The sequence below is a fragment of the Equus asinus genome, chromosome 28 (genome assembly GCF_041296235.1).
Source record: "Equus asinus isolate D_3611 breed Donkey chromosome 28, EquAss-T2T_v2, whole genome shotgun sequence".
Taxonomy (NCBI): Eukaryota; Metazoa; Chordata; class Mammalia; order Perissodactyla; family Equidae; genus Equus; species Equus asinus.
The window spans coordinates 23,740,591-23,763,379 of NC_091817.1; the positions used below are offsets into that span (position 1 = coordinate 23,740,591).

General features: G+C 41.1%; 1 protein-coding gene across 1 annotated transcript in view; it reads right to left on the minus strand.

Annotated features, from left to right (window-relative positions):
- Positions 1 to 20,717, minus strand: part of BBS2 (Bardet-Biedl syndrome 2) — a 34,327-nt gene extending 13,610 nt beyond the window's left edge. Inside the window, exons 1-13 of the mRNA XM_070500719.1 lie at positions 20,412 to 20,717; positions 15,656 to 15,883; positions 11,234 to 11,359; positions 10,890 to 10,952; positions 10,103 to 10,180; positions 7,470 to 7,574; positions 7,300 to 7,386; positions 4,676 to 4,811; positions 4,066 to 4,205; positions 3,040 to 3,184; positions 2,781 to 2,952; positions 2,006 to 2,135; positions 444 to 575 (exon numbers count right to left, since the gene is read on the minus strand). Coding sequence (XP_070356820.1) covers positions 444 to 575; positions 2,006 to 2,135; positions 2,781 to 2,952; positions 3,040 to 3,184; positions 4,066 to 4,205; positions 4,676 to 4,811; positions 7,300 to 7,386; positions 7,470 to 7,574; positions 10,103 to 10,180; positions 10,890 to 10,952; positions 11,234 to 11,359; positions 15,656 to 15,883; positions 20,412 to 20,528 — 1,659 coding nt within the window. The 5' untranslated portion in view covers positions 20,529 to 20,717. The remainder of the gene's footprint in view (positions 1 to 443; positions 576 to 2,005; positions 2,136 to 2,780; positions 2,953 to 3,039; positions 3,185 to 4,065; positions 4,206 to 4,675; positions 4,812 to 7,299; positions 7,387 to 7,469; positions 7,575 to 10,102; positions 10,181 to 10,889; positions 10,953 to 11,233; positions 11,360 to 15,655; positions 15,884 to 20,411) is intronic.
- Between the last annotated feature and the right edge of the window lie 2,072 nt (positions 20,718 to 22,789).

Consider the following 22,789-nt stretch of genomic DNA (forward strand, 5'->3'; position numbering starts at 1 on the left):
GACAAAGTTAGCTGAACCAGTACCTCAATTTCCCGATATTCAACATATTTATTGAGCATAAATTTATATGTGGTGATGAAGAAGACAGGGGTTAGGCCTCATGGAAATTACAAACCACATTCATTATCTCTAGGAGCAGACTACAAGACCAATCCTCTAGCCTTATAAACTAAACAACAAAATCACTCAAACAGTGAAAATGTTTCCGTTCACCTCTGTATTCTCAACCCTTCCCAGATCAGACAAGGAGGGCTGAAGGGAAGGAGGGGGTGAGGCAGAAAACCGCTTTTCTAGAATATATCCCTGTGTCTAAGATGACTAACACCAACAGATGAAGTTGAAACACGTGGTTTTATGGTCTTGAGATTGGTGTCACCCAACTCACTTTGCACTGAATGCTAAACATTACAGGAGAAATCTGTGCCCGTGACAGCAAACATTACCTCTCCACTAAGTTTTATTTTTATATACAGCTGGCCACCATTCCGTAAGGATGTGAAACACACTTGAAACGGAGCGTTCTGAATGTTAGTGTCTTCTGGTAACAGAAAGTTCTGGTTGAGCCACATAACAACCTTAAAATGAACAGGATGAAATGAACTTCATTTTTAAAGTATAGTCATTCTTAAGAGTTATCCTTCTTTCTAGTTTTACTGCCTGGTAAACAAACAAAGAAAGAATCATACTTCCCCCCCACCAAGAAAACACTAATCACGCTCCCTGTTCTCACCTTACACGTGTTCTTGAGTAACATTCATAATTATGTCTGGCCCTACAGCATACATGATTTTATAGCATTTTCAACGTAAGCAGAATCTTATATGCAATGTAGAAACAATTCAGGAAGGACACTAATTCTGTTTACACAATAGCTCTTCTGTGGCTATATACTGGACAAGGTAGTCTACTTAAAACTATTCCATTCCATTCCTTAAAAAAATTTTAAATAAAGAATGCGTGTGCACACGAAGCACAGACACAGAGGTACATCTACACAATGAGAATAAATTTTAGTAGTAACAATAATAGTACTTTACCGTGGTTTACAACACAGCTTCCACATGAGAACCACCCGTGAGGCCTTTTGGAAGGGCCCACCTATAGTTTCTGGTTCCACAGGCTGGGCAGGGGCCTAAGAATCTACAAGATTGCAAAGCCTCACTGAGAGCTCTGAAGTCCAGCCAAGGTTAAAGGCCACTAGTATTAGTCCTCTAAACTTTACGAGGTACTGTCACACCACTTACATAATCTTCAGGGGCCCCTCTGAGCTACGACTAGCCTCACCTATAAGTGAGGATAAGGAAAGAGCCTCAGACCAGGGAGGGGAGTTCCCCCAAAGCACGACGAATTTAATTAGTTAAGGCAGTGAGGGCCTGGCCCGGTGGCGCAGCAGTTAAGTTCACATGTTCCGCTTTGGCGACCCCGGGTTCACTGGTTCAGATCCCAGGTGCGGACATGGCACCGCTTGGCAAGCCACGCTGTGGTACGTGTCCCACATATAAAGTAGAGGAAGATGGGCACTGATGTTAGCTCAGGGCCAGTCTTCCTCAGCGAAAAGAGGAGGATTGGCAGCAGTTAGCTCAGGGCTAATCTTCCTCAAAAAAAAATAAAAATAAAAAATATAATTAGTTAAGGTAGCATTTGAACCCAAAAATGTTCTCAGCTCCAAGTCCTACTCTCCCTCCATTTTGAAGCAGGTTCCTCTTGAAACACGGGGTCAGGACAACACACTAAGACCATAACTACAGAGAGGAATTGAAAACTGGTAAGAATTCACCTATAACAAGGATTGCTCAGGTAAATAAGGTGCCTATGTTTTCAAAGTGAGAGAAGGTATTTTAGCAATATTTTTGTTACATTACCAGCCAACTCCAAGCTACATAACTCTTTCATGTCATAACTACTGCTACTAAATAACTCATTCATGCAATTCCCCTCTTCTATGAAATAACACCTAAAGGGTTCCAAAGTGCCAAAGTATTGGGGAAAAAAGCCAGACACTCACCCTCTGTGCCCGTTCTGCAATGGTAAAGTTAACATAACTGAGTGGCTTGCTGGCGGAGTCCGGGCTGGTCAGCGCATACATGGAAAACCGGGGCAGCTGTCTTGTCAATTCAAACACGTGGAACTGCGTGCTAAGGTCAACCAATGGAAGACAAGACAAGCGTTTTGCATAGAATGTTATTTCAAAATGCAAGGCCCAGAAAATAAAGTCATTACTGGGTGCCCAAGTTGATATTTAAGGGTTTCACTGAAGAGAAAAACCCCCGAAAACTTGAGGGTTAAAGTACTACAGTAATGGGGTTTGGGATTTAGAGAAAACGTGAGTCAACAGATACACATACGTGCACCAAGGGTCTAAAACACCCTAAAAGGAATCTGCAAAGGCTTTTATATGCCACAGATCTGGCAGTTTTTCCGCACTAACTGAGGTTGTATTTAACTCTAATATTTAAAGGCGCAACCTAACCCTTGCAGTCTTAGTGGCTAAAACTAGAAGCTGACAAATCATCAATTAAACATATTTTTTGAAATTTTGTGATAAGATCATCAGACTAAAACCAGAAAATAACCATCTTAAACACACATAGCTTTTATTTTTTATGTTTGAAAGATTTCAAATTAGGGAAATAAAGGGTCATGAGAAGCCTTGCCTGGGTGGGTAGAACCACTAAGTGGCTTCTTTGGCCCCACAGAATCCATGGCAAAATGGAAAATCTACACATTTTGCTCTCCTCTAAGTGCTATCTGGAAAGGAACTGTGATTTGCAAAGGGTCACCTGCATCTGTAACCCACGAAGGTTTTCAAGTGCAGATCCACAGGGACATCCTTGGGAGGGGTAATTGGGACGCGGATGGAGCTGGAGAGGTTGTGAATGCTGGGGTGTACCACATGGCTTTCACCTAGAAAAATGCCCTCTGCAAAAATCAATACTGCTCGGATGATGGTGTCTGTAGGGAAGAGAGAAAATAGCAGTTCAAGAACCACTCCAAGATGGCACAGGTGCCCACAAATGCCAGCTACAAATAACTTCTTACCATTAGAAGTGGAAATGCACAATTCTGCATGAGCAGCCTGTGTCTCATTCCCCAGATTGACCGAGAGGGCAGTGTGGAGCTTGGTATTGGCTGGGATTATGCCCCGATGCCCATCAGCCTCATTCAGCGGACTGCTGGATTCAGCCTGTAAAACACCCCACCCACTTCCAACTCAGTCACCGAAACACTGAACTAATGCCAATTTTAAATAATACAGCTATTCAGTTTCAAAAGGCAAACTCCTCATTATCTTATTAATCTGATTCTTTAGAATTTGAAGACTCACCTCACTAGCGCTCCCTTGCCCTACCTGGCCTTTTCCCAAGGGAAAATACGCTTGTCTCCTTCTGTGGTTAGGGTCCACTGCACCCCATTCATGTCTCTTACATTTTTTTGTATTGTACTTTTAAATAACAAAAGAAATTCACTTAGTATAGTAAATTCAAATACAGTATGCATGACAGGACAAACTAAAGTCCTACTCCCCAGCTCATCCTCCAGCCAGTTTGGTACATATGTGTATAGAAACATACACACACACACAGAGTTTTTGTAGTTGTCCGTTTTTACATTATTTGTTCTTGAAAAAGACAAAAGATACTCTATACACATAGTTCTTGCCTTCTTTCACTAATACCACAGATATCATTCCACATCAGTCCAAGCATGCATCCTTCACTCTTTTGAGCTGCTTAATATTCCCCCGCACATACTCCCTGCTACTGATTAACAGGAAGTTGCTTCCCACCGTTCACTGCCACAAACAGTGCTGCAGTAAATGTCTTTGAACATGCATGCAAATATCTTAGCTATTCCTGGAAGTGGAATTTCTAGATGAAAGGACACATGCCCTCTTAATTTCCACACTAGCAAAAAGGCAGAAGCAATCCGCACCTCCACCAGTGAGAAGGAGGGAGCCTGCACCATGGCAGACGTCCAAACTCTTTTTCTTCCTCCACATTTGCTGATCCTCCTGGTCCTTGTCAGCTTTTCAGACTCCCACTTCCCCTTCACGTTAGGACCTACCTTGGCGTTTTCCTCATAGTTACGGAGTTCCAGCAACAGATTCTGTTTCTTCTGACTCAGCTCTCGGATCAGATCCTGCTCTATGCTGGTGTCCAGGAGGTTCCCTCTCATCTCAGCTGTGCCTGGCAGGTAGCCCCGGACTGAAGAGAAGGAAAAAACATTCACCGGACTGAAGACTAACCCAAGTATGGCCAGGTCTACCTTTTTTTTCGCTTGAGGAAGATAAGCCCTGAGCTAATATCTGTGCCAATCTTCTTCCACTCTATATGTAGGATGCCACCACAGCATGGCTGATGAATGGTGTAGGTCCATGCCCAGGATCCAAACCCACAAACCCCAGGCTACTGAAGCGGAGCGCATTAAACTTAACCAAACTTAACTATGATGCCTCAAGCAAAAAAAGAGGAGGATTGGCAACAGATGTTACCTCAGGGCTAATCTTCCTCAGCAAAAAACAAAACAAAAAAACCCTAAGTTCTCATCTTCCTAACTTAGGTGAATTTACCAGGATGAGAGGATACCCAAATACTTTATAGTAGAATTTCCTGGTATTCTGACCCAATCAAATTGAAAATCTGACTTTTCAAGGATTTTTCTCATCCCAATTTACTTTCCCCATCCACTGAGCAGCAGATTAACTGGACGTGGCCATCCATCCGGTAATCTCCCTCTACCACACCAGCAACTGCAGAAGAAAAGTTGTCTTTAAAGATGACCTCTCCAGTTCGGTCACTTCGAGCATCAACCTAAAAATAAAACAAGAACTTGAAAAATTGCTTATGCTACAGTTTAAAAAAAAAAATTTTAAGTTGAAATTGGCTTTTAAGGTCATTTAGTCAAGCAGTTTTCAAGAGTAGTCCACGGAGCCCTGTGGCTTCTCAGGAGGTACCTAGGATGACTGGGGCCTGAGGGGACCATAAGAGGCCTCGACCAGCTGTGCTTTCTTCTTCTTTTTCAATAAAAGCTGCTGCACATATTGGCCTTTACATAATATCTCATTTGGAGAAATGGGTCAGCTGAGAAGCAGTACATAGAGTATATATAGCACAGTGCAGAAGTCCAGACTGTCTGGGATTCGATTCCAGCTCTGCCACTTACTTTCTATGCAATCTTGGGCAAGTTTCTTAACCATTCTGTGCGTGGTCTCCTTATTTGGGGATCAATAACAAGAACAGGAGGAAAACAACAGTCCCTGCCCCTCAGGGTTGTAGTGAGGCCTAAAGGAGTTAACACATGTGAAGCTCTTAGAACAGAGCCTGGCACAGAGAAGTGTAAGAGAAATGTTACCCTTACATAAAAATTTCATCTTTATTATGTATAAATGTATACAATATATTTATATCTAAAGTTTGAAAAACGCCAAGCTAGCCCAGTCTTCCACCAGATAACCTTTTATAATAACCCTGTTTAAGAGTCCCTCTTCCACACGAAAACTATTCAGACACTTTAGAGAGCCCTCCTATCCTCTCTGAGTCTCTTCCTGAGAGGGGCAAATAAATAAACAACTGATCAGAAACAAATGCGTCTCAAAAACAACACTGAAAATGATGATTTTGTTCTAAGCAAGAACACATGTACTGTCAGTAAAATGCTAGCTATGGAAAATCTGGCAAAGCAATCATCTCAGTGACCAACGCCATTCACTATTTTTGTCTTTTCATAAACATCCTTCTGGGAAAAACTTTGCAAAGAAAAAATAAATTTAGGTCATAGCCTACTACTAGCTTCAACCCCTTGTCTGGAGCATATCACACTCAAGTATCATGCTATTAATAACATCACGTAAGCCTGAAAATTACAGATGCTAAAGCCTGTGCAGTCATGAATGGCCTGGATTTACAAGGCTCTTAGCACATCAACTCAACCCTCTAGCTCAGACTGAACTGAACTTGCTTCTTTCTGGCTACATAATGGCCTTCAGCACTGCATTTCCACAATATTTAGCAAACAAGAGGGTTCATTTGCTAACTAAGAAGCAAGGCTACAAATTAATATTTCTGTGGATAGTCTGTGCTTTTGCTTTATTGAACACGAAGCTTCTGCCCTGGAGGAGAGGACGGCCCTCCGACTCAACAAACGACCTACTGAAGACAAAGTTAACTGGCTAGTTGCATTGATTTAGTATTTTTGCTCCTATATTCACAAGTGGGATCTGTACATTTTCCTTTTCTATGTTATTTCTTTTAAGTGTAGAAACCAGTTATTCTACTTATATAATGAACTGTATAATTTTCTTGTCTTTTTTTATGCCCTGGAACAGATTATATAATAGAAATTCCTTAAAATTTGATAGTGTTTAACTATAAAAACATCTAGGTCCAGAGTCATATTTGAAGGTAACTTTTGACAACTTCTCAAGTGTAATAGTTTCTAATTCTTGAATCAATCATAATAATTTATATTCCCCCAGAATATGGTCTATTTTATGGATTTTTAAGTTTCTTAATAAGCAACTACACAGTCTTTCCTTATAATTTTTAATACCCATACCAAAGACAAAACCAAAAAGAGAAGCAGGAACCAACATAACAATTTTTTGGAATCTGTTCTTCACACAGCACCAAAGGAAGGTTACAACGTACTGAGCAAAAGTAAAGAAAAGTCAAAAAAGAAAAGATAGGAATTAGCTGATCTCCTTCAGGCAATCCAGCACTGACAGACAAGAAGGCGAGGGCAAATGGTATCCATGGAGATCTGGCAGCTAGGCAGGCAGTTTCTAACAAGACAATCCTGACTTGCCAAAAGTAGAAAATTCTCATTTGAAGTTTAAAAAGGAAAAAAATAGCAAAAAGATTTTATTTTGAAGTTATAGCTGGGAAAACAATATGATAACATGATTCTTCAAAGTTTTCAGTCAGTCTTGAAGATTTATTAGAAAAGACCTATACAAACAGTTCCCTATTAGCTTATTAAAATTCCTTTTTTTTTTACTGGCCTACACCTTGGATCAAGCTGATCACACTGATTCTCGTTCCTTCAAGGAAGAGATTTAGAAAGAATCTTCCTGAAGATGTTCCCCTAAATAGGGCTTATAAGACTGAAAGGACACTCATTCAGTCTGTAGTCTTGACAACTATCACAGAAAGAAAAAACACCGAAAGATTATGAAGTTAATTTTGAAAGCACAGCCAAAGAATGCAAGCTTATATTCTCAGGTTACTGTTCTGAGTCATATAGCCAACATATCTCAATTATTACTTTGAATTATACCTGAACTCTGCTATTTAAACTTACCTTCCCGTTGGACCAACCAGTTATCAGTTCACACACTCCATCAGAATTAAGGTCAAAAGCATGAATGCTCATGGCATGATTTTTGGACTGAAAAGGAATTTCAACAATTAGCACTGAAGTCTCTCAATAAGTATAAAATCCCTGAATATGAGAGGCTGAATCATACGAACTTTAATTCTCCAATATCGGGCTGTTTTGTCATAAACTCCAACTGTGCCATTGGAAAGGGCGTAACCAAATCGACTGCCATACATGGGGCAAAGAGAGGTGATTATCTGCAAAAAATCATACATAAAATACAACATCTGTTCATTAAGGCTCAATTTAACGCAAAGTATGGCTTTATAAAATTGCATGCCTTGCTAAAAGTGTGTTAAAATTAGTTTTAAACGCACTTCCAATATTATACACACTATTATACATGCTAAACTCACAATGTGTTAGAGATTATTCCAGTTTCCCTAACTTATATCTAACAGTCTAAATTTTAAAGACTTGTAAAATCCACAAATGAATACCTTACGTGTACATTTTTCTTTCTATGACAGTTTATTTTTGCTAGAGATGAAAGACACTTTTTAGAATAAAACATAATCCTTAGAAAAGTGAAACCCAAACACATGGATTTGTGTGTATGTAACAACATACTGAATGCACATATTATACAAGTCTGCTCAAGGATTTAACATCCTTAAAAGGATAAAATTTTAGACATTGAATGAAATTATCCTTTAAAGTTAAAACCAAAGCTTAATGATATCTATGATCCTGCAGATCTACTTTCTAATTCTGACACTAATACAAGAGATATTAAGAAATAAATCAAATAAAGCAGAGAATAGTTATGTAATTTCCTCTACACCTACAGCTTTTCTACAAAACCACCCACTTCACTTAACTCTGAATACAAAGTGCTGTGTAGGACTCCAAAATGTCTTTAGCTCAAGACATTCTTTTGGCAATACTTAGTACTGTTCAACTGCCAAGTGAATTATAATTTTGCTGATCTGCAAAAAGACATTTGAGCTAGGAGCAAAATCAAACCAAGGAGACAGGAAAATGGCCCTGAAATGAAAAATTTTATAAAGTCCACATTTTCATAAATTTAGCCCCACATTCCCTAGGTCCCTTAGTCCTTCACAGTTCACTAGTTTCTTTCTTTTGTGGACTAGAGGACCAACAGTCACCTCAAATCCCTAGCTCTATTTCATGTTCTCCTGTCCTTTCCTAGGATTTAGGAAAAAGATGTTTCAAAGAACACCCTCTCCTCACATCTGATATTGACAAGAAGAAGAAATCCAATGAAACCTGAAGGATTCCCATCAAACGGGAAAAGATCTAACCCAAATTTGAAGGAAAGGAAAACAATAATGCAGGACACAGCACCTGTAGGCCAGGGATTCTCAAGCTGGTTTTTTGTGAGGGAGAAGAGGGGGTGGCAAACCCCTTTAAGAATCTAATGAAAGCTAAAGACCCTCTCTCCAGAAGAACACACTAAGCACAGACACATAAAATGCAACCTTGCATAGACACACATTTTCAGACTGCTGCTCCTGGCACCCATTTCTCCCTTCATTTTTCTCTACTGCAACTATCAGTTTACAATCATAATAACTGCTAATATATCAACAGTCGGACTAAGGACAAATCTATGACTCTTGCTACAGGATAAACGTAAATTAATTAAAATCATTCATAACATTTTGTCTATCAATATCCAGGTCTGCTTTTTGGTCTCCTTCTGTAGTCAGGGGAACAGGAGCCCCACTTTCCTGGCTAGCTTTTGTAACTGGTGAGAGGCAAGGACATGTGGTCAAGCGGAGTGTTGAGGCCAGTGCCCTCAGCTTTTCTCATACAGACTCCTAAACGCCACCTGCCTGAACTTTGCAGAATCCTACCATTCTGACCTCTAAGACTCCCTTCTGTTGTTTTTTCTCTGGTCCGTTCACATGTTCACAAACCATTGCTCCCTTATCCTCTTCTCCTTCCTTAATTCAGAATATCCTAATTCTTTTTCCTGTTTCCATCTTGCCCAAGCCTGGAAAACCAGCAGCAAATAAATATCCCAAGAATGACAAAACTACAAAAGATAAGGGCAATCTTTAGACATTTCTTTAAGAAAATGACATTTAAACTCTAAGAAATATCTCAAGTTCAATTACATGAGTAATTCTAATCACAAAGAAACTAGCCAAGTTCTCTAACATCTAATTTTTAAGTTTACCTACAGAAATGTGCCTAAGAAGTACTTAATTTGAATGAAGAGAAAAAGTACAAAATCTCATTTATGCACTTCATTCAATCGCATTTAACACATATGATGAGGAGGAGGAGGAGGCATAAAAGTTGAAAGCCTGAGCGTGCCACTTAATAGCCACGACGCTGTGCGAATAACTTAAAGAAATGGGAAATAATAATACCTTTCTACTAGGGTTGTTGTAGGATTGAATGAGTTGGTTCATGTAAAGCCCTTAGAACAGTGCCTGGCATACACTAGGTGCACAATAAATGGTTGCCATTATTATTATTATTATTATTAATATGTATTAATTCATTAGAAGAAACACCTTTATGTGCTCAATAATTTTTCTCTGTTTAATCAGTCTTTTCAAAATATACCTTGATAGTGGATTTGTAAATGCTTCCTTCTCTGTAATGTGCAGCTCTGTTTAACCCCCACAGTTTCTACCCTAAACAGTCTGGGCCGTGAGAAGGTGTCCCAGTGCTCCCATGGGATGTTAGGTCCGACTGTGCTGATCTATGCGGCCCAAGTTTACCATAATTCTGAGGTGGCATTTCTTACCTCCGTTTCTGTCATTTCTGCCACAATCTCATCTTCTTTAAAAACTCGGATATCAAAATCCTCAGATCCGACAAGAAGCTGAAAGGAAGAAAAATCATGCATATTTAGTTCAGCAAGTGAACACAGTGAAATTTCCATAAATAAAACCAAAAATTGCATAGCACTTTGTATGTTGCTACTGCTATCCCAGAATTCCAATTTCCCAATAATCTGGTGCTGACAAAGGTTCCCTCTAACGGGAAGGTCAACAGACTCAGTCAGTGAAGAAAAAGTTCTCGCCTGCACACAGAAGCCCAGTTTCAAATACCAGAGCCCAGTATCCATGGACAAGAGAGGGGCAAGTCAGTGCCAACAGCACTTCACTGGCTGCTCAAGAAGCTCACTTCTAGAGTAACCACTAGAATAATCTCAAAGGCTAAGAGTCAATCTCTGAAACTTTTAAATTCCTGCCAAAGGCCAAAATTGAAAATGACTTACTAATATGTGTCAAAGCATCAGAAGCAAGTTCTAAGATGTGACTATGACCGCAGTCCCATCAACTGCTCTGCTCTCTCTCCGCCCCATGTATTTGACATACCATGCCCTTGATCTATGTATCAGACAAACACAAGTGATTTATTCTTCAAAAGAGCGGGCAAAGACAAATGAGGCCAGTTAGTTCAGCATTTAGGCAACAGAGCAGCAGAATCAAATACAAGAAGCTCACACTTCTCCCAACACTAAAGTCACTGCCATGGGAAAATTATTCAGCTGAGCACACAAGAACAGTATCTCCTCCCCCACATACCTCTTTCTTCCCATCACCGTCAAAGTCACACAAGGCCAGAGAATGAACATTATCTCCAGTGACCTGAAAATAAAAAATCATTAATATGCCATCTTTTCTTTAGTGAATCCAAATATATTAGCTACATGAAAAACAGGATTACACAAACCACCAACAGGTGTTATTCAAATTACACATATCCATTGTTTAATGTACAGAATTACATGTACAGAATTATAATGCACAGAATTATAAACGTGGTTCTATTTGATTTTTTCATTCATTACAGTCAATGGTAAAAAAAGTAAAGAACATTAAAAGTAAAATATTTAAGCGTATTAAAGAGAACATTTTGTTCTTCATACCGTCCAAAAGAGATCATTTCCTGCATGATCAAAACCCTGCAGAGCACAGTTTCCACCAATAATCGCCAGAGGAGAGGGGATGTCTCCTAGTGTCCCCAGCACCATTGCACTGGCCCCATCTGCCACCTGAGAAGGAAAAAGACTTAAAATCTCAGATACAATGATCCTTATATTTATTTGGATACTCAGATTCCTCTGTCATCACTTGTGAGAAGCCATGTGGTCTCCTGAGAGGCAGGCCAGGGCTGTGCACCGAGGACAGTCACCGGGGTTTATGTGTGCTTACGCAAGGATGAGCACAGAGCCAGGACAAACGCAGGCCCTGGGCCTCACACTAATCTGCTACAATAAACTGCCACATAATCCGAGGCTCTCTTGGACCACTGGGTTCTAAAGGCCAAATTCGCCAGAGAATCAAGACACATTTCTTTAAAAGACCCAAACTTCTGTAATCTATTTTAACCCCCATGGATGGAAATCTTTTTAATACTTATTATCCAGTTCTCTTACTACTACTCTTTTTTGTTGTAAAGTTACCAAAAAGCACAAACAACAATAAAACAAACACCTATATCCCCACCATCCAGAATTAATAAATGTCCCAGACTTCTTAAATAAAGTACACAAGCATAATTTAATTTATTTTGGAATTTTTGAGGACATCTTCATAAGTAATAAATATTTATTGTACAGGAAAATAGTCCTTACTTATATAATCTTTAAGTAGGAAAACTATAAAAAAAGATTGACTATAAAGGGAAGAAAAGAATTCATAAGAAATCAAAACTGCTAATGGCCAATCAATCAAAAGAGTTAAAAGGTAAACAATAAACCGGAAAAAATAACTACAATATATAAGACAGAGTTAATTTTTTTTGTTAATAAGATAAAAGAGTTAGCAAAAAGCAAATAAATAAGAAAAGGGTAAACATCCAAAGCAAAAAAAAAAATGAACAGGAAATTCACAAGAAATTCAAATCACCAACAAATGTAAAAAAAAGTTCATTCTCACAATAAATCATTTTTCATTTTTCAGATTAGCAAAGATGAAAAATAACACCACTATCTACTGTTGGTTATGGTGTGATAAAACAGGCGCTCTCACATTCTGAGGGGGAGGTGGAAGAACAGTAGTCTTTCTAGAGAGCAATTTGCAATATCTATCAAAAATCTCATTTAAAAAAGGTTTTTAACTCAGCAACAGTAAAGCTGAATCCCTGTGATTATTAATTTTATGTGTCAACTTGGCTAGGCTATGGTACCCAAATATCTGGTCAAACATTACCAGATGTTTCTGTGAAGGTATTTTTTAGATGATATTAACATTTATTTTTTTATTGCAGTAACATTGGTTTAGAACAGTATATAAATTTCAGGTGGACATCATTATATGTCGATTCCTGTGTAGATTACAGCATGTTCACCACCCAAAAACTAGTTACCATCCATCACCACACACAGGTGCCTAATCACCCCTTTCGCCCTCCTCCCTCCTCCCCTCCCCTCTGGTAACCACCAACCCGAGATTAACATTTAAATCAGTAGACTCTGAGTAAAGCAGATTACCCTCTATAATGTGGGTGGGCCTCATCCAATCAGTTGAAGGCCTTAATAGAGAAAAGACTGACCTCCCCTGAGACAGGAAGGATTCTGCCACCAGTCTGCCTTCACACTCGAGTTTCCACATCAACTCTTCCCTGGGTCTCCAGCCTGCCTGCCCTCTCTGCAAATTTTGGACTACCCAGCCTCCACAATCGCCTGAGCCAATTCCTTAAAAGAAATCCCTCTCCACTCCCTCTCTCTACACACACATCCTACAGGTTCTGTTACTCTGGAGAACCCTAACGCAGTCCCAAACTCAACCGCAGTCTTGTACAAAAACACAGGAAGAGTATCTTTGTGACCTTGAAATGGGCAAAGATTTCTTAGACGACAGAAAGAGCACTAACCATTAAAGAAAAAAACTGAACAGCTAGAGTCATCAAAATCAAAAACTTCTGCTCATCAAAAGACACCTACTTATTGGAATGAGCCACATACTGGGAGAAAATATTTGTTAATGACAAAGAACTTGTACCCAGTTCTATCATGTGCCACATAATGACATTTTAGTCAACAACAGACCACATATAGGACGGTGGTCCCATAAGATTAGTACCAGACAGCCCAGGTGTGTAGTAGGCTATACCATCTAGGTTTGTGTAAGTGCACTCTACGATGCTCACACAATGACAAAATCATCTAACGACACATTTCTCAGAACATATCCCCATTGTTAAGCACCACATGACTGTACATCCAACAAACATCTACACATCAATAATACACACAAACTTCCACTAAAAAATTGGCAAAAGGCTTAGACACTTCACAAAAGAAGACACATAAATACAAAATAAGCACAAGAAAAGGTGTTCTACATCACTGGTCATGCGGGAAATGCAAAAAGGAGCCACAATAAAATACCACTTCACACCTGCTCAAACGGCTAAAATTAAAAAGACTGGCAACACCAAATGTTGATAAAGAATGTGGAGCACCTGGAACTCTCATACACCGCTGATGGAAGTGTGAAATGGTACAACCACTCCTAGGTATTGACCCAAGATAAATTAAAACATATGTCCACAAAAAGACCAGCACAAAAATGTTTATAGCAATTTTATTCATAATTTCCCCAAACTGAAAATACCCCAAATGTCCATCCCACATGTCTATCATCAGAAGAATGGATAAACAAATTGTGGCCTATTCACACAATGGAGTACCACTCAGCAACGAAAAAGAACCGCTGCTGAAAGGAACAACATGGAAGACTCTCACGGACATGCCGAGTGAGAGGAGCCCGGCACCAAAGAGTACATTCTGTATGACGCCACTTGCATGAAGTTCAACAAGAGGGAAAGCCACCCTGAGGTGACAGAAATCAGAACAGTGAATGTCTATGGGGAACAGGAATTGACTGGAAGGGGGCACAACAGTATGTTCTGAAGTGAGAGAAATATTCCACATTCTTACTGGGTGTGTTGGTTACAGGGATCAGAACTCAGTGAAGTGTACACTTAAGGTTTGTGCACTTCACTACGTACGTTTGACCTCAATAAAAAAATTACTGAAAAAAAGTAACTGCATTTCTAGGAACTTATCCTTAGGAAATAATCAGAGAAATTGGCAAAGATGTATCTTATCAAAGTATCAATTGATACAGATATCAATTATAATACAGAAACTATAGAAATAACACAAATATGTGACAATATGGAATTGATTAAACAAATTATGAGATATTAACACAACGAAATACTAGAGAACCAATGAGAATGATGCACAGATATATATTAACTTCAAATAAAGATGTTCACAATATATTATTAAGTAAAAGACCACATGTAATAGCCAGGGAGTGGAAATAACCCAATGTCCATTAACTGATGAGTGGATAAATAAAATGTGTATTTACACACAATGGAATATTATTCAGCCATAAAAAGAATAAGGTAGTGAAATATGCTACAACATGGATCAACCTGGAAAATATTATGCTAAGAAAAAGACCATATATTATATGATTCTATTTATATGAAATGTCCAGAATAGGAAAATCCATAGAGACAGAAAGTATATTAGTGGTTGCCTCAGGATGATCAATTAGGGGAAAATGGGGAGTGACTACTAACGGGTACAGCGTTTCTTTTTTGGATAATGAAAATATTCTAAAATTGATTGTGGTGATGGTTGCATACCTCTCTGAATAAACTAAAACCAGTGAATTGTATACTTTAAATGGGTGAATTATATGGTATGTGAATTATATCTTTAAAAAGTTATTATACAAAAAAAAAGTAAAAGGCCACATGTATATAGCATAGTCCCATTTTGTAAAAAAAATTTGACTTAGTAAAAAGTCTGGATAAATGAACTAAAGAGTTAAGTGTTATTTCTAGATGAAGAAATCACATGTCATTTTTTTTCCTTTTTGCTTCCCTATCTTCTATAATAAACGTGAATTACTTGGGTATTAAAGATGAAGTAGCCTGCAGATGGCAGGCTAGAGTAAGCGTTTCCCCTATGAACTACGGTACTAAACTTTAATGCAAAGCAACTGGGAGGCCTGTTTGCTGGCTTCCTCACTCTTGTTTGAAGTCTCAATAGGAGATCTTGACAGATGGCACTGTCATAGATATACTTCATGAGAGACAAGCTGGAGTGTCACCAAGTGGTTACCAACCATGACCAAATAAATAAATAAGTGTCAAGTAGATAAAGCAGATGTAAATGGCAAAATCTCCATGTTGTTTAACTATACTACAACAGCCATATGCTAAGCAAACCAAAACAGATGTCTGATCCATTTCAAGCATAAAAAACCAAGGGACATTAATGGTTAATGGAAACGTTATGGTTATAAAGGGGTATACTTGCCTCTCTGTAGAATAAATCTGAATTATTGTAGACATCATAAGCCAAAAGATTAGTCTGTGTCCCCACTAAAAGAGCGTCATAGCCCAGTTCTGGGTTCAATACTCCTGCAGTCAGGCAGGTAACTGCCTGGTTAATGTTGAGAAGTGAAACATCAGATTCCAGGGGGCTCTGGAAGACCCTGGATGCACTGAAATGCTGGCTCCGTGTATGAGGATTGTGAATAAGAACCTAAAACAAAAACAGTTAATTACATTCTCTTAAAATACAAAAAAGGTAAAATTAACATACACTTTTTAAAAAGACCCAGGTCATTAACAGACACCAACATTAACGAGAAGTCACTTGTATCACCTACAAAACTTAAAACGCTCATGCACTTAATGCGCAGTCCTGTGCACTGCTAGCTTTCAATTACTATGACTTGTGGAAATTCAGTGGTTCTCAGCCTTGTAAAAACAAGGTAATGGGCACGATCTAGTTCTTGCTTACCAGGGCAGTTTATATACCACCCACCAGCAGGACGTCAAAGCACTCTTAAAAACCAGCCTTTTCCTGATCAACCAGTAGGAAGCTGCTGCTACCAGCTACCATGTGATTGCTACACACCAAGAAGATCATAGAAAATAGAATAATAAAAATTTCTTTTAGGAGGCCATCCCGGTGGCATAGTGGCTAAGTTCGCATGCTCTGCTTCAGTGGCCTGGGGTTCACAGGTTCAGATCCCGGGTGCAGACCTACACACCACTCATCAAGCCATGCTGTGTCGGGGTCCCACATACAAAACAGAGCAAGACTCGCACAGATGTTAGCTCAGGGACAATCTTCCTCACCAAAAAAACCCAAAAAACCCAAAACTTCCTTTAGTATCTTTCATCTGGTGGTTTTAAAGTCTGGCAGTTAATGAATCTGTTTTACAAACTTAAACTGAGTCACAGAAATCAAGCTTCTTGAAGTTTTCATAGTCTATAATTAGCCCAAAGTTAACTAATTTAGCAGTTTCAACTATTATAATATAATCACCTGAGTGTTGAACAAATCATTCAATTTCCTTGGGCTTCATCTGCAAAAAGCAGGTTTGGTCTAGAAGACAGATTCTCAACAGGGGTGATATCGCTCCCAAGAGCGGTGACTGGGTTTGGGGTGGGGGGAATCTCAGATTTTAGAATGGCTTGTGGCCCTCCAAAGGGCTACAGTACAAAAACAGACACGCAGTATATCTGTGGTATGAAAATTTCATCAGGGAAATTTTCACTATCTAAAAAAAGTTTCACGGGGGGGCAGTATGAAAAAGAAAAAGAGACTGGACCTTAAGCCTCCTCCAGTTCTAAAATTCACTCATTTTAAATAAGTATTTCATCTCTTTGGTATAAATCCAAAAAGAGTTAATTTTAAATTATTACCTAAACAAGATAGCCTAGTCACAAAAAATAATTTTCAAAAGAATTGATTAGAAATACATAGAAAAGGCATGTAGTTCATGTTCTCGTCTGAGTACTACTTTACAACATGCTTTATACAAGTTCCTGCATTTACCCTGCTTTACAAATGAGGTCAGAGGGTTAAGGCCCTTCCCAAGGTCTGGCGACTGATAAGTGCCAGGGCGAAGACATGAAGCCTGGTGTCTGGCTCCAGACCCCAGGCTCTAGCCACCACATCTTACTTCCTTTTATAACAGTCCTGAACAAAAGAATTCTTTTGGAATCTTCTAGTAATTAGACATGCTGAGAAAGAACAGGAGGGAAATAACTTACGGACTTCACATCCATTGTAATTGGAATGCAAAGAGTTTGGGGTTTGTTGCCCAGAGCAACAAGAGTCCCAGGAGGCCGGCTTCTCCCTAGTCCCCTCCTGCTGTTCTCTGCACACAGAAATCAGGTCCCCAGGAGACCTACCTGTCCCTCAGGAAGCTCAGTCACAAAACAAATGGATCGCTCCCAGTACCTTCAGCCAAAGGACTGGCTGATGTTCCCGCAACGTGTTCTTGCTGAGGGGGTGATGCTGACAATATAAATTCAGCCAGCCCCCTCAGCTCCACGGTGAGAGGAAAAATGTCCCCAGAGGAAACTACAAATGTTCATCTTGCAAGAAACCCCTCTTAAAAATACCCTAGCTCAGGGGGCCAGCCCAGTGGTGCAGCAGTTAAGTTCACAAGTTCTGCTTTGGCGGCCCGGGGTTCGCCAGTTCGGATCCCAGGTGCGGACATGGCACTGCTTGGCAAAAGCCATGCTGTGGCAGGCGTCCCACATATAGAGGAAGATGGGAATGGATGTTAGCTCAGGGCCAGTCTTCCTCAGCAAAAAGACGAGGATTGGCAGCAGATGTTGGCTCAGGGCTAATCTTCCTTAAAAAAAAAATCCTAGCTCGGGCTCAGAGACCAGATCCCAGTAAGCCAGCTCCACATTCACAACAGAGTCCCACTTACAATGACAAAATCCTGTTTCTAGAGACACAGGCATGAACGGTCAAGGAGGGCTTTAGCCCTACCTGGAATATTTGTTTTTAAAGGAGATGTTTGAGTATTACTTAAATAAAATATCACCAATTTTTTTTTTTTTAAGTCTCAGGATAAAAGATCAGGTCAGAACTTTTCAGATTTGTTTAAAGTTCTGAATATAGTGTCCGCTTACACAGGATACAGAACCTCCTCTCTCTCAATCTCTCCCTTTTTTTTTATTTCCGCCTTCAGAAACAGACCTAGGTGGAATCAAGCATTCCTGCCTCCCACTCTAAGTCACATTCTAGTGAAAGGGCTTCCGTGGAAACTTCCGCCTGATCTTCCTGGTTCTACTCCTACGCTCACCTCCCAGCATCTCTGTTGCAATACCAGCCAGCTATCCTTTATCTAAAACATAAATCAAATCCCATCACCCAAAAACCAGTCTTTACCATGGCCCTATATGATCAGGGCCCTACACAGGCCCTTCACGATCTGGTCCCTGGCTACCTTCCTCATTCCACTCCAGCCCCAGCAGCCTCCCTGTGTTCCTAGAACACAGCAAGCATACTTCCACCTCAAGGCCTTTGCACTTACTGACCCCTCTGCCCAGAAGGCACCATCTGCAGGGCTTGTTTCCTCATTTCCTTCAAGTCTCTGATCCACAGTTATCTGATCAGAGGCCTACAGGATCACTCTGTCTAAAATAGCATCTGCCATCATCCCCAACCCGTTTGGTTTTTTCTCCTATTGAAACATTATCTGTATGTGTATGATGTATATACATAAATATATATATTTTTCTATTTTTTCTATTAACTGTCTGGCTCCCCCTCTCAAGTGTAAGCTCCGAGGGGGTGAGACCTGTTTATCACCCTCACCCTTGCACCTGCAAAGCTAAGGACTGTGCCCAGCATAGTAAGCCCTCAATAAATTAGGAGCTAACATCAATGGGATCTTTTCAGCCCATTTAATCAGCTGCTATGCTACAGCAGAACCCGTATGAATCTCTTTTTGGCATGTCAGTGCCTCTTAACAATAACAACTACCATAATTACATGCCAAGGCCTGTGCAAAGGGCTTTACTTCATTATACTACTTAATGAAAATGAACCATTGCTTTTTACTTATGTATCCCAAGGCACATCATATGAGACAACATACAACATAGGTGGAAATGGCTTGAAAACTGTAAATCATTATATAAATGTTAGCTTACGAAATCCACAATAGGTCAGAGCACATGCACTCTAAGCTAGTTGAGCGACCTCGAGCATTACTTTGAATCTCTCTGAACCACTATTGTAGTCATTACAGTGGGAGTAATAAAAGGAAAATAGTAACAGGTAACAATTAGTGACCATTTTCTATATGCCAAGCGCTCGCATGTATTAACTTATGTAGTCCTCGTAACAACTCTACGTGGTAGACACTGTGATTAAGTACCTTGCCCAAGGTCATGAAATTAGTAGGTACTAAGCCTGTTGCCCTTGGCACTGTAACAAGGATGCCAAGATAATTAATGTAATAAGGCTTTGTACCTGTTGGAAGTTATGACGCTTGGTGTCACTGTATTCCATGTATTTGGGCCTACCTCCCTCAACACACAGTGCCGTGAATTGCTTTGTCACTTGTCCTTCTGGACTATAAGCTTTCTGAAATTAGGGACTCCAGCTTTATCTCTGAATCCCCAACATCTAGCACAAAGGAGGTGTTAGTAAAAGTCTGGTGAATGTTGAATGACCACGTCTTTCTCATCTCTTTGACTCCCACACCTTGCACAGCACCTGGCACATAAACAGGTCCCTAGTGAATAAATTACGGGAAAAGACGTGAATGCTCATGGATAAAGATCAAATGCGCAATTTGAATCATTTAATTTACAGGTCTTTGTTTTCCTTTTTTCCCATAAAGTTGCTTGGCTCGAGAGGCAGTCTGAGATAGCGGAAGGAGTTCCAGACTGACAGGCAGAGGCGCTGGGCTCGAATCTGGGGTCTGCTACTATAGGCAACCCTGACCAAGCCCCTTCCCTTCCGGGGACTTCTCTGCCCTAAGCTCCCCATCTGTAAAGGGAGTCTGACATTGTCCGAGTCTAAGGCCTGAAGACAAGTAAAGGGAACTGCTCGGAGAAGCCGTTCACGCGACACCCCACTCTGTTAGACTGGGTGGATGAAGCAGGATGGAGAGCTAGGGCGACGGGCAACCCGTTGCCGGGCAACCCTGGCTGGGGGCGGGGTCGGAGGAGGAGGGGCGGGGTCGCACGGGCACAGCCCGCGGAGGTCGTAGGGACGGACACGAGGGGCCCGGGTTCCCAGCGGTTACCTTGCCCGCTTGGGTGGCGGCCGCCAGGCACGGGTGAGTCCCGTCGTAGCGCCCTACAGCCACCATGCGGGGGCTGATTTTGTGGCGCAGTTTCAGGGTGAATACGGGCAGCAGCATGATGGCGGCGGCTCTGAGGAGGAGGGCTGGTGGCCCGAGGCCGGCACAACTGAGCCGGCCTCACCGCTGCGGTGAGGGGCGCGGGGAGCAGACCAGCCCCGCTCCGCCAGCGAAACAGCGCGGGGGCGAGGTCGCCCCGCGGCCGCCGGCTCCTAATGCGGCTGCGCAGGCCCGCCCAGCGCCTTCTGCGGCTGCGCAGGCTCCGCCCAGCTCTTTCTGCGGCTGCGCAGTCGAGCTTCGCGTTTAGTTGTGGCTGAAGTTGGTACTCTCAGTGATGCAGTCGTGTCTTTTGCTGTTGTAACTTACCCGCTAACGTGTGTTGACTGCCTGCTCCGCCCCTAGCGTTAGATGTTATGTCTGTGCAAACCACGGAAGTTACCTGCACTAAGTATACCAATCCTCTCAAAAAGAAAAAATAGTCACGCTCTAGACTCAAGTTTAAATGGTCCACCGCCCCTTGTAAGATTCTCTGCATATTTTTAAATGCAAACGTGAGAAATTAAAAAGTCACGACACTTCTCGACGTTCGTTCAGATCTTTCTTTGAGGGTCTACTAAGTGTCAGGTACTGTTCTGGACAATAGAGATACAGCAGTAAACATGAATTTACTGGTCTGGAGCCCTCCTGGAGCTGACATGCTAGTCAGAGGACACAAGCACTGAACAAGAAATACATGTAGTAGGTCATTTGGTGGTGAACACTACAGAGGAAAGTTAAAGCGGGGAAGAGGGACAGAGGATTGAAGGGAAGGCAATTTTAAAGAGGGTGGTAGGGAAGAGCCCTCACTGAGAAAGGCAAGGACTTGAAGGAAGTGAGCGAGCCGGGCTCGAGGAAGAGTGTTCCAGCAGAGGAAATTCAGGTGCGAAGGGACTGAGAGATCACTCTGACTGCCTTCCAGAAATAGACGTTTAGAAGTGAGGGATGAGATGAGTAGGAAGCAACAGAGGACACTGAGAAGGAGCAGCCGTTGAGGAAGTAGGACCAGGAGAGTATAGTGTCCTGGAAGCCAAGTGAAGAGAGCATCGCCAGGAGGAGGAAAATAACTGTCAGATGCCATGGGTAGGTCTTGAAAGATGAGTTCCAGAATAATCTTGATATTTGCATTTTGTAATTACAGCTGTAGAAATGAGCATGTTTTTTCAAGTCTATTCGTGTGTCTGTCACTAGTTGTAACCTCCTTTGGAGATAATGTCAAAACTAAATTTGAGGGCCTTGATGGAATGTAAGACCTGAGCCACTGACCCCCCAGGTCCCCTCTGATAGACCTTGCCTTTGAGTTCTCACAGCCCCTTTCTGCCCTACTCCCTCTGCTGTCATCTGTCTAGACCCCACAGTCCTGGAGCAGTTCCTTGACCAGCCCTGTAATGGAAAATGTCCTGGGTCTGTCCTCCTGCCCCTGTCCATCAGAACTTTGTTTTCTGAAGTACCCTTCCCCTCAGCCCCTAGACTCTACCTCCACAAAGTCTTCAGCTCGCTGAATCCATTCCACTTTGCCAACAGCTGATCACAAGGCTTGATAGGCTATCTCTCCCAGGAACAACTTAAAAGAAATGAATCTCTGAGAGAAGTTACCTCACACTCTTCACTTTTCTGAAAAACATTGATTGAAAGTCTGCGTGCTAGGGAGTATTTATTTCAGATGCAGCAGTAAACAAGAAAGACACAGTCTGTGCCCTCATGAATTTTACATCCTACGAGTGTATTAGTTTGCTAGTACATGGCCATAACAAAAGACCACAAATAAATAGCTTAAACAACAGAAATTTATGTGATCACAGGTCCGGAGGCTGGAAGTCCAAGATCAAGATGCCAACATGGTTAGTTTCCCCTGAAGCCTCTCTCCTTGGCTTGCAGATGGCTACTCTCTTGCTGCCTCTTCACATGGTTGTCCCGCTGCATGCATCCCTGGTGTCTCTTTGTGTCCAGATTTCCTCTTCTTAAAAGGACACCAGTCATATTGGGTTGGAGCCCACCCGCACGACCTCATTTTAAATTAGTCACCTCTTTAAAGACCCTGTCTCCAAATACAGTCACCTTCTCAGGTCCTAGGGATTAGGACTTCAACAAATGAATTTTGGGGCTGGGTACACAATTTAGCCCATAACAAAGGGTTAGGGAGCAACAGACGTTAAACATGAAAGCAAATAAGATAATTTTATCTGGAGATAAGGCTGATGTGCTGGGGCTCAGGAAAGGCCTTTTGGAGGAAGTGACGTTTGAACCAAGAGCTTTTTTTTCTCTTTATTTTTAATTTTTTTTAA